The 12,257-nt window shown below is 38.7% G+C and overlaps 1 protein-coding gene across 8 annotated transcripts in view; it reads right to left on the bottom strand.

Annotated features, from left to right (window-relative positions):
- Window positions 1-12,257, bottom strand: part of PTPRM (protein tyrosine phosphatase receptor type M) — a 440,735-nt gene that overhangs the window by 191,136 nt on the left and 237,342 nt on the right. For all 8 annotated transcript variants that reach the window (XM_041399233.1, XM_041399232.1, XM_041399230.1 and 5 more), the window contains exon 11: window positions 11,209-11,311. In XM_041399233.1, the coding sequence (XP_041255167.1) occupies window positions 11,209-11,311 (103 nt within the window). The remainder of the gene's footprint in view (window positions 1-11,208; window positions 11,312-12,257) is intronic.

Genomic DNA, 12,257 nt, shown 5'->3' on the forward strand with positions numbered 1-12,257 from the left:
GCTTGAAAACTGTTTACTGCTCATTAAAGCACTCACAGAGGATATGAAGTTTTTCATCTATTCAGGGAGAGAATTCAAAGTAGAGCATGGAGAAACTAGCTCAAAAAGATCCACTACAGTCCTTCAAGATGTGCTCTCATTTGTCCATTTTTTCCTGGCCAGATGCTTTGTTTTCATGGGAAAATTGGTGGGAAGCAGCACATGCCTGTGCTTCAGTTGCAACTACAGAGGCCAGTGTTATCACTTAAGCACCCAAGGCACAGGCACATTTTCTCCTGCTGGCTCTGCTGTAGGAGAACAAGACCACAACAAAAATAACCACAACGGAATTCTCGCCTCTCAATGCTATCGTCTTTTTCCACAACTTAAATGCAGTGGGTTCCGGTCCAGCAATTTGGAAACAGAGATTACTGTGTTCATTTTCATTCTTTCTTCCCTACAAAAAAGCTCTGCAGGGCACTTTAATCAGCAGTGCAAAACGACGCAGGCAGACACAGAACACAAGTCAGTTTTTGTGGCATTGTCCCCAGTTTTCAGGACTTCTGTGGATAAACACAAGGCTGACCTTCTATTCTCTCAGTGAAGGTGTAACTCTTCCTCCTCCCTGCTCTGGGAATGACTCTAGTAGGATTAGGTGGCACAGAAACCTTGGCAGCACGACATTGTACAGCTCTTCCCACAGGAAATCTGGCTGTAGATAAAAGATTCTGCACAGTTCAGGATTAGCACAACTGTTAAATACAGATGAGATTTTGGCCTTGTGCTTCTACTACCCTACAAGGCTAATCTTGAAAACAGCTTCAACTCCAGATGGGAGAATGCAGTTAATTCATCTGTCCTCATGTGATTTCCCCCTGGAACTTTCTCCCTAAATTCAACATTTTTACTATGCCTTACACATCTACCCTACCACTCTCTGATGCTGTTTTAGGCTGAGGCTTTTACACTTCTGATTAAAGAGCTGCTGCTCTTAGTTGTAGAGCCCAGTAAGTGACTCTAATGTTTCTTTGTGTCATTTAATGTAATCCAGTTGAGCAGATTAGCTTTTACTTAGCAATGCTTTAGAGTCATGATGCTTGTTGTAAATGCCAGTGATTTCCTTTCCTACTTAAATGAACAGTGTGACAGAAAGTTTACATATTAATATTCAGCAAAATGAATACTCCTTCAGCATCAAGTGTGGGGAATGACAGTGTTTCACTTGGAGTGCATCTATAGCTTTTCTTCCTCTTTCTATGCAGCACTTCTCTTTATCCTTTTGTTTCCTTTAACACTACTAAGTATCAAATAAAAGCATTTATTTGATTGCTTGCAATGCATGATCAAAACGCTTTAGTACAAATGGTTCAATGGTTTAGAATGGTTCAATCAAAAATTTATACTGAGAGCTAGGAATTGCCCCAAATTCCTTTGTTCCAGAAATCACAGTCCTCCTACTGTACATTTAAATATTAGCAACATAATTCTTTTTAATGCAGCCATTTAGTGTTTGCTAGTGAATAAAGGCCTCATACAAACTTGCTCAAAATGCACAATACTGAAGAAAAATTCCTAATGTCAATGGTAGTATGGAAATGCACCATTATCAAAGAACCTGTAGAAAAGCCAGTTAAAGTGGTACTGATTACTACTGTGTTGCAACCTACATTATTAAAAAAAAAATCCCAATGATTTTTGCTCCTTGTCACTCAGACACCTCTGATCCATGTGAGAACCTTGACAAAAGTTTGTGCTCTTTTGGGGGTTGTCATGTACAGAACACTGAAAAACATACTTTTGATGCCATAGTGCTGTTGACTTCAACTAGCACCACCTTCCTGACAGGTACATATACCTGTTTCAATTCACCACTGCCTAGTTATATATATGGTCTCTGAACTAAAACTGCTCTCCTTCCCCTTTGAAGTTTATTCCTCTGATGCATTTCTAGAAAATAACCAATTCTTCTCTTGGCCTTAACTGGCTAGTTAAAAAACAACTTGAGCTCTTTTGGTTCCTTCACATGTAACACAGGTTTTCTGTGATCATTTATGCCAAAACACTCCACTGTTGTAGTGCCAGTACATTGGTATTTCTTGGTAGATCAAAACAAGGCACAGGAGCTCACACGAGGTCCTGCCAGTGTCTTGTACAATGATGCTGATATCCTGTCAGCTTTGCTAGAAACCCCACCTGCTGAGTACAGTCTATTTGCCTATTTCACAGCCATGCTGTGTTTTGATGATTCACAGTTATACTGTAAGCCATCCACACACACTTTCTTCTTCTTTGTTATTTCCAAAAATGAGCCTCCATCTTACAACATGCATCCTTCTTATTAGCTCATAAAAGGCAAACTTTGCATCTCATCCTGAAGGCTATTCAGTATTTTCTGTGCAACATTCCAATCCAGCGCTGCAGGCAGGATTACTGTCAAAAGGCTCAAAATGTGTTATATTTTAGATCTATAAACAAAACAGGCACTGGGCGACTTCTCATTTGGTAATTCAGTATGTCACTATACAGCACAGTGAACATGTACTTACATCACAGGCTCTGTTTCAGAGCTCTTATGAACCACTTAGAAAAACAAATTTAATTCAAATACTTATGAAAGAAAAGGAACTGAATCTTGAGAATCACAAAAAATAGAAAGCATATGGCATAGCTAGAGCACAGAAATATTGATGTGCAACACTGCCAAGGCTCCAGCACCAGCAGGGGCCAAGCAGCCAGGGCTTCCAGTATGACATGCAAGCCTGACCTGAGTGCTCACTGAGTCAAACGGGTGAGCAAAGACCAAAGGTGACACCATACTTTTCACTTGGGACACCTCCCTTTGGCATCTAGAATTTGAGAAGAAAAATACTGATACTTTCCAAAAACAAAAGAATGGAGGTAAGATGAAAAGCTACAGTAATTTCATATGGACAAGGATATGGGTAGTGACATGCACTATACACATTAAGGTCAACAGAGAAAGCTCCCAGAGAGAGCAATGGGTTATACATGCCTGACTTTTCCTAACCCCAGTTTTACAGGAATTTAGAATGGGTCACTCAGCACTGTAGCTACAAAATAACATACATGTGGATGCTGCCAGAAAATTACTTTGAAATCTCTCCACAAAGTACATCCACACATAATCCTGTTCCACAGCCACTGGGGAAATGTAACTGGCCCACATACTATGCCTTCAGTCCTTCCAGAGCACGCAGTAAGATGAAAACAAATCCCTGGCACACTTCAGTAAGCACAGAGCAACAGCACCTCTTTCTTACATTTTCAAGGAGTGCTCTGGTTGTTCTGCATTTGAACTTGGATATATTCAAACCGAGTACTCCTTCAAAAATCACGCAGTGCAGTAATTTCCACTGACGTTTATAATTCCTTCACTGTGGTCCCTACATTAAACACCTCCTTCTCTCAAGGCAAGCACCCAGAAGGACATTTGAGTCACCTACACACTCAGTGGGAGAAACATGTCTCTACAACTCCAGAGAGCTACTATGACACGAAGGCAGGATTGTACCTCTCACACTGTCTCCACAGGATGATCAATGCTCTTAATTGAAGACCTTCCTAAACTCAGACAGAAGCAGATGCTTACATTTAAAGACCTAAAATACATTTTATTTGGGATTTTTACTGTACAGGTCTACATCTGCTTAAGATACAAGTGTCTGAGGTCTCTCAGGAGAGATGTGACATGCATACCAGCTTTTTCCACACTAATCTAACAACTCCAGCAGGTTTGCAGAAGTCAGAGGCTGGGGTTAAATACTGTTTTCAAACTGAGAGGCTTTCACCACACTGCTCCCACACCCCAACCATCTGTACAGCATTACTGTGGTCTCCTGCTGAGGCTGGCCTAGCATGAAAACACAAATGCAAGAAAAATTAGAGGGCTAGGAGAGTGCACATGATGAAACCTGTCTAATTAAATGGAGACTCTCTTTCTTCTGTCCATTATTTTTGTTTTTATTTAAATACCTTCTAAATTGTAACACACCACAAGTTCCATGAGAAAAGAACATGGACTTCAGGTCTCTTGTTTGCCTGAGAGGAGCTTCAGGAACTTTGTACTTCTAGTTAGAGGTTTTTGCTGCTTTATTGGAAACACATGATACTTGAAAACAGGCTGGTGGCTCAGACTTGCTAACACCAAGCTGCTTAAAATCCATCTAAGCTATTTATGCAACACTGTCCTCCCTGCTAAATTGCTGGAAAGGACCCCAGCAGGGCTGTGGCATCAGCCAGCTACCACTCTCCCCAAAATTCCCAGACATGAATCAGGGCCCATTCCCAAATGGCAATCTGTTAAGGGTCCTGGTTCTAGTGCCTGGGAGCTCTGCAGTATCAATATGGACTGGTTTTAGCCAGTTGGCCTCAGCACAAGAAAATGGTACTGGACATACAAATTTCACTGATAAATATGTGCATATTTACCTAAAGTGTGAGCTCAAGTACATTAATCTAAGCATTGAGTAGCCATCCCTCTCAAAGGGATCATGAAAAAATGACCCTGTTCAAAGACTGAGCTGTCCATTTTAGTAAGCAGATTTAAGAAAAACATGTTTTATCAATTCTGACTTAAGTTGGCAATCCAGACCAGCAAAACAGGTGTGAGTTCCATGAATTAATGATTCACTGGTTGAATTGTTGATTGACTTCAGCCTTCATGAGGAAGACTGGAAAAACAAAGCACTTCAAAGGATCTTAACAAAGAACTGGCAGAGATGAACTGGACTATCATGCTGTCAGAATGAGAGGTAAGCAATACAGAGAAGACTATCATAAGGGATTTTACAAAGATATGGTCTCCACTGCAACCTACTTAAGGACAGCATCTAGAAGGAATGTGAAAAAAAAAAAAAAGAGTAGAGCCTCCTAACAGCGCAGCAAATTTTTAAGTTGTTAATTATAACCAAAATCTGTGAGAAAGTATTAGTGAGTTATGAAACTGAAATTAATCTCTTCGCAGATATGGAATAATCTTTTTTCTCTTTTATTCTTCAATTGCTCTAGCTTGCTTTACTTATTATGAATTAATTTCTATTAATTGCTAAATGACAGGTGTCATTACATGCTGAGTTCTCAGTGAGACAAATTAGAACCTGAAGAAATCAAGGATCAATACTCCTTTTACCCAGGGACCATGTGAGACGTCACAGTAAAAGGACCATGGAAATTTCAGAACAAGCTAACAGGACATGTGAAGCTGCACCACACATGTCCAGGCAACAGGTAGCATAAATTCTAGTTCAAGTCACAGTAAAAAAAAAATCCAAGGACAAGTTCTACTGCATAACAAAAAAGAATTACAGCATTTTTATAGCATAAGCAATTACTGCACTGTTCCCTCAATGAAACAGAAATTGACCCTTCTGCTGTAAATAATTATACTTGTTGCTATAAAGAAGTGACAATTATGGGCATTAATAAAACCCAATCCCTTCTCTACCACAGACATCCTCAAACAACTTTACTGGCTGCCTTACAGGTTGTAAAACTATGATTTGGAAAGAGCTGACCCTACAGCACTCAATTCAGGCCTTTATGTTTACAGACCCTTAAGCAATAGAAAGGCTGCTTGTAGCAAAGCAAATTAAAGAGTTCCCTTCACGCTCTTTAGATCCTGTAGTCTCAAGTAATTTGAAAGGCTGTATTTTGAATATGGCAGTCCAGAATATTAGTGAGCTAGTAACGCTACTTAAACCTACATTATTTCAACATGTCCATTTCTTTATCATAAATACACCTAATATCCAGACTGTTTTATCTGTGAGCTCCTGAAAGGTCAGAGTTCATTTTTCCTTTTATTGGGAAGCTTTCCAAATTCTGCTGATTAATGTACAGCTCTGATACTTCTCTACTCAGCTGCGTCTACATGGGATTTTCTTTTTTCTCGTTACTGTGTTAACATGTAATGCCACTGGGAATAGAAGGAAATTACAAAAACATGCTAGCATTACATAACATGCAAGGCAGGAATTGTGAGAGGACATAGCTAAAAATGCAGATATTGCAATGTCTTTATTGGCATGTGCTGTTGCCATGTTTTTGCCCACAGAGGACACTAACACCTCTTCTTGTGCCAATCAGCATCTCCCATTTCAGAACTCATTTGCTCACATGTCCTGAATTTATAATTATACTCATGATGTCTGCCATCATAATTCATGCACAGTAAATAATTAATTAATTTCTATGTTACATAGTAAGAGTGCAGCATAATTAATAATTAATAGAAACTCAGACAGAAATATCAGGAACTTTGAGAAGTGGATTGCAACTTTGAGGCCCAGGCCTGTGGCTACCACATACTCACAACAGCAATTCAAGTGTCTCATGGACTTTCCACAGTAATAGAAAGTATCCTGAAACTTTGGTATTCAGATTGTTTGAAACCCTGCTGCTTTCTGAGTTCCAGTGATATCTGCATGTGTTTCCAAACAGCCTGCCTGGCTTGCTAGTTTTTGGGTTTTTTAAAATTTCTTGATTGCCAGTGAAACAATCAAATCTGCTGATCTCCTGACTGAGTGATTTTTGTAAAGCTAGTACATTTCAAGAAAAAAGGTAGGCAATGGCTTTTCTGGAAGGCTCTCAGATTGGAGAATCCTGAAAAAGCTCTCTCAGGATTCGGATGACCCCATTTCTTCATATCGAAGTGGATGGGTAGTGCTGCATGACCTAACTTAGGTGGCACAAGAGTGCCAATGCCTGCTGCCAGCCTGCGAGGAAGGGAGTGGACACAGCAACACAACAGAGGCCAGACATGTGGAAGGCTGATCCTCACAGCACCAGTCATGCTGAAGGAAAGAGATGAGGCCCTAAGGCAAATCTTTGTGCCCTGTAAGGTGTGTGGCAGGCATGGGAAGGCACCTGCTGCATGTGCAACACAAGGGGTTTCCATGGGGAACTGCTGCGTTACATCCAAGTCCTTGTGTTTCAAGGTGACCCCCTCAGATTAACTCACTCCATCCTTCCACTGTCAGTGGATAGGAATTAGGCGTCCTCTGTCATTCATTTAAAAATTATTACACTCTGAGTGCTGTTGAAATGGCTAATCCACATACAGAATGAGGTACTCCTTGAACTTGGGCTGACAAAGGTTTCTTTACACCATTTCAAATTCCTGTGAATCATGCTGTTCCTATGCCAGGGACCATGTGCAGACAACCATTCCAGCTGTGACAATGAACCAAGTATTTACGTGATGCCTTTAAAGGTCTGGCTAAGCCAATAAGAAATGTACATTTTTGTGAAATTTAGGCAATCTCATGTGTCTCTCTGATGAGGTAGCAGAAAGGAGTGCTTCTCGCTTTAGATAACATGTAGTTTGAAATTTCTATGGTAGTTTCCAGCTGTACTGCAAAATACTTACTATCTCATTATGGCCTTTTGAAGTATAATAAATGCTACTTCTTCAAGGTAGAGAGATTAAAAGTATGTTTCAAAATTAAGCACTTCAAGTAGAGATGTTTGCTTTGTTTTCCCAGTAGAGTTCTTACTTATGCAATTGGAAGAAGTCGGGCACACAGGTGATAAAGGGCATGCATGGAGAGTACACAGCATTCACTCTTAGCTTTCAAATCACATAATTCCAAGTTTATTTGCTTCCCTCTGCATGTTTTCCTTAAGATACTTTTAAGTTATACTACCTGGCAATTGCTGCAATTCTCTCCCTCTCATCCTATCTGGGCTTTGCAGCCCCAGATGCTGCTGGACTGATCCCAGGTACTCAGAGCACTCAGATCAGGAAGTACTTTGGCGTCCCAAATGCCAAGTATTGCATCCTCAGGGATTTGCTAGCTGACACATTTGGTCATCCTGTTCTTTCATTTCAGACTGGAATAGGAAAGTACCAAATGTCTGTGTTGTCTGCAAGAGTAGAAAGGTTGGCTGAATGGGCCATTAACTGGCCTGAAGAGTTTAATGGGGCAAATCCAGCTGAGCTAAACTCTGTAATGATGTAGTATGAAAAACAGATCATGAGGCAGAGTAGAGCCTGGATGGTCTTGCCTTCTTTCTTATCCATTTTGCTCCTTTCCCAAGTCTGCTCCTCACAGAGACTTGCTATCACCAGGTAGTTCCAGAGTTATCTGAGCCAAAATATCTGGGATGTTTACTATTACAGCTTTTTTGAGGATGTGGCACAGAATAGCAGGAAGAGGGTGGTATGGGGAAAACATTTTGCTGCTTATGTAAACAGATAAATTAAGTGGAAACACTTGACCTTTATCATGGCAAGACTGTATAGAAATAAGGGCAACAAAACTTGATTCTCCTGCTGAAGCTAAAACCTTGCAAGACAACTTTCACAGGAGGTCACAAGAACCTTTCATAAAATGCAATGTGACAAATAATTTAAAGTTCTTTTTAACATAGAAGAATGTATAAATAGCATTAAATGCATGCAGTGACCGAGCATTACAGTTATCTTTCCTGTGTATGAGCCAGATCTTTGCAATAAATTAGCATTCCTTGGTTAAGTATGTGGCACTGACCAATTTATACATTTGCAGAAAATTGGGCCCCAGAGTCTTCTAAACTTTAGGCTAACTTGCCCTGGAGAAGTAAAACATACAAACAGTATTGCCTTGGAAGAGTGAGTCCCCCCTCAAGAGATGTTGAAGAGCCCTCATAGAAAATATATTTGCATTTGTATGCTTTTTATGCAAATTCTTCAAAACTTCAGAAACTCTTAAATTCAAATATCTGAAAAAAGAGAGTATCTGCAATAAGACATGTATCACACAATTTCCACAAAGGGATCATCTTAAATTAAACATTTTTTTGTTTCATTTAAGCCTTGCAAATTACAATCATTCTACAAGTCAAAATAGCTTAGCCAGCTGTTAAAGAAGTACATGCATTCATCATTATTGAACGCATTACTGCTTTAAACATATATAACTCCAAAATAATCTCCTTGAAACAAAGACAGCAACAGCCATAAAACATGCTGGACCTGAAACTGGAGACAAAGCAAACAGTATTTGCTATATTAAAAATCTGACAAAACACATTTCAATCATGTCCAGTCCTATTCTAAAACAACCTGGAGTGCAATTTGGCCTTCATGATTACTGTGTATGTAATCATTGCAAACAGAGCTTTCTGAACATTCCTATAAAGTCTGTTTTTGTGAATCAACATGTAAGCAGTCAGCATTGAACCTTCTCTCCTTAGATGTTGTGCTGGTTGTGTGCAGCTTCTAAGTGGCACAAAATATCAGGATTTTTCTTATTTAGTAAGACAAAAAGAACTTAATCACAGGAGAAAAGCTGGACTTCAGAATGACCTCAGGCATCAGCTATGTGGACGTGAATGGCAGAATTTGTGCTCTCCTTTTCCATCTCAGGAATTGAAGAATTTTATGTGTCATGGTTGATGTGTTGATCAATAAAATAACAACAGTCTTTTACACTGGAAGTTTAGAGCAGTTTCAGATATCTGCATTAACCAAGCCGGTAGCTGTAGCAGAATCAATATACAAGGCATCTTGCCTAGCAGTGTGGATAAATGAAGTATGACTAAACTTTCAACACTCAATGAATACAGATTAAGATGATAAAATCCATATGCACAATATGTTTTGTAAGCAGTGTGCTTGGGAGTGGAATGTGCTATGAAATGTTAGAAGTATTAAGAAATTCTGACTTTCATTTTCACTCTGCTTCATTCAGCATTTACACACTAAGTTTGCAGTCAGCCTTCATTTTATTTTAAGACCTGTTGCAAAGGACCTCAGTAAATTTGCTGCTGTGTGTTCATCTGTCAGTTCTATACTTCAACTCACTTTAAATCTCTCCTCCCTAACCACTCATCCACATATTTAGCACACTTTCATCTCCTAACGAGCTCCTTTCTATTGTCAGTGAAGTTTCTGTTATGTCACTACTGCTATAGGAGCCAATCATCTTTAGTTCACGATGTAGATAAAAAGAATGAAAGCATTTTTTTATTAATAACCTAATACATTCATGTTTAAACAATGACTCCAACTTGTATCATTTTCATCCAGATGCTTGAATTCAGAAGGACTACACTAGAGCTTTGTGAGATGAAGTCAGACAAATAATTCTGCTTCTAATCTAACCTGCTAAATCAGTTTTCATTAAATGTGCTCTAATATTTGCTGCTTTTTCTCTCGGGTGGTTCAGACTTCTGCTACATTTTCTTTTTAAAAAGGTGTCTGAATGAACGACTGCATAGCATTTCCAAAATGCAGACCTATGTACATATAGTATATATAAAACTAATAGTAAAAATGTATAATTGTATGAATATTCTGAAGAAACCCAAAGAACATCTATTTTCATTCATGCATATATGAGCATACCAGATCTGTATTTCCCAGATGAAGAGAAATTATCAAAAACTTCAGGATCAGGATGAAAATATATGATAGCCACTTAGTATAGATGGCAACACTTCCTACAGTAATGAAAGAATTAAGGAGGATACACAATCAGCCAAACAAAAAAACATCCTACAGCTGTGAATAATCTCTTTCTCATCTTTGCTTTTGTTTATTCAGAGTATTGAGCTCATTACTGGTTCTCATTTAAAATAATCTAACCATTTCTCTGTCTTCCTCATTGAAAATTAGGTATTCTTTATTCTAATCATGAAGAACTTACACAGTACCATGTATCTGGCAGGGAGATAAACCTCTGAAAACCGGAAATTCATTAATGGATACTATAAAACACTGAAGAATCCAAGATACTGGTTTTAAAGGTTGCTTGTCTAAATTCTTATTTCTGCTATCATGGTCAAATAATGTAAATACTTTATGAATGTTACAGTACATACTGTTTAAATTGGCTAATTTACTAAGAGTTGACTAGCTTAAATCTGTGAAGTAAACAACAAAACTGAATATTAAAGACAGTAGCTCAGCATAAAAAATGTGATATGCCCTTGAACTTATAACACTGCAGTAAGCAATTACCTTAAAGAAGCCACCCACACAACAGAACTATGGCTTTGTTCCTTATCTTCAAAGAACAAGCCACTTGCATCTGGATCAAATCCTTTAAACAATACATGAACACTCAACATCAAAGCACTTTCATTTTCTTCAGTTATTTAATTTAATTAGAGCTAATACAGACAAGAATTTAGACACTGATTGCTGTGTAGAAAATCCCCAGAAAATATGTTCAAGAAATCAATTAATTTGGGTTTTAATTTCCTGAAGAATTGTTCCCCCAGTACCTGACAGGAGCGCCTCTGCTCTGTGCAGGTTTCAGCAAGACTGTCACAGTGCTGTCAGTTTGATTCAAAGGTGTTTCAAGTTCATACGGTGGCATAGAGGGTGCTAGAATAAGAAAAGAGGCAAATAAAATCATTATTCCTGTATTTCTTCTTTCAAGAGCTGTATCTTTATTTGAATATGCAATTTTAAAGGCTTCTTCAAATACTAAGACCACACTACAAGTCTAAGATGCTTTCTGTTACAAGGCAAGTGTGAGACAACTGTTAAATAGCTTCAGGAAAATAAACCCCAACAAATCTCAAATAAAGAAATATCAGCTCACTCCCAGTTTCAAGACAGGAAACAGATACTAGTGGGAGTAAGTTTGCAGAAACTATTGAGAATCCATGACTTGGAAATGAAAAGTTATCCTAAGAAGAGCATCTGCAAATGTGCAGGCTGAAGTGACTATTGTTTTTGAAACTGAGCCCAGCTTTCTCAGTATGACAGCTGTATCAGCATGTACTCTCATAATTTGTTTTTCCTGGAATTTTAACTAGTGCTATAACTGTCCTGGGTCTATTGTCCACCAAGACAAGAGTTTATCTTAGTCTGAAGCCCCACTCAGCACTTTTGCAAACTATCTTCATTAAAGATTTACAGTTGTGATTAAAACAAATTATGCCTCAGTTACTGCCTTTTACTGTTGTTGCTTTCTTCACTGCTATCATCTACTCACATTTGTATCATTACATCGCAGGGAAGGCTACTCAGTTAATTGGTTATTTGACAGGCTGCAGTATCCTTATTGTTCACTTGTTAATGGTGATGCACAATTAGCAGATTTAAAGGCTAGAGAAGCAAAAAGTGGTCATTGTAATGGTCTCTTCTGACTGCAGGAATAATGCAGGGCAATTAACTTCCCTAAACTAATTCCCACTTGAAAGGGAAAACATGTTTGGTGGGGAAGAAGACTTTTTCCTTAGAAGATTCTTCCAAAGATTCATTTAGTTTTTCCCCATTCAGTTTCCTCTTAGTGGATACTTTGCGTATACCATAACAACAGAGT

The sequence above is a fragment of the Onychostruthus taczanowskii genome, unplaced genomic scaffold (genome assembly GCF_017590055.1).
Source record: "Onychostruthus taczanowskii isolate IOZ18803 unplaced genomic scaffold, ASM1759005v1 scaffold16, whole genome shotgun sequence".
Classification (NCBI taxonomy): domain Eukaryota; kingdom Metazoa; phylum Chordata; class Aves; order Passeriformes; family Passeridae; genus Onychostruthus; species Onychostruthus taczanowskii.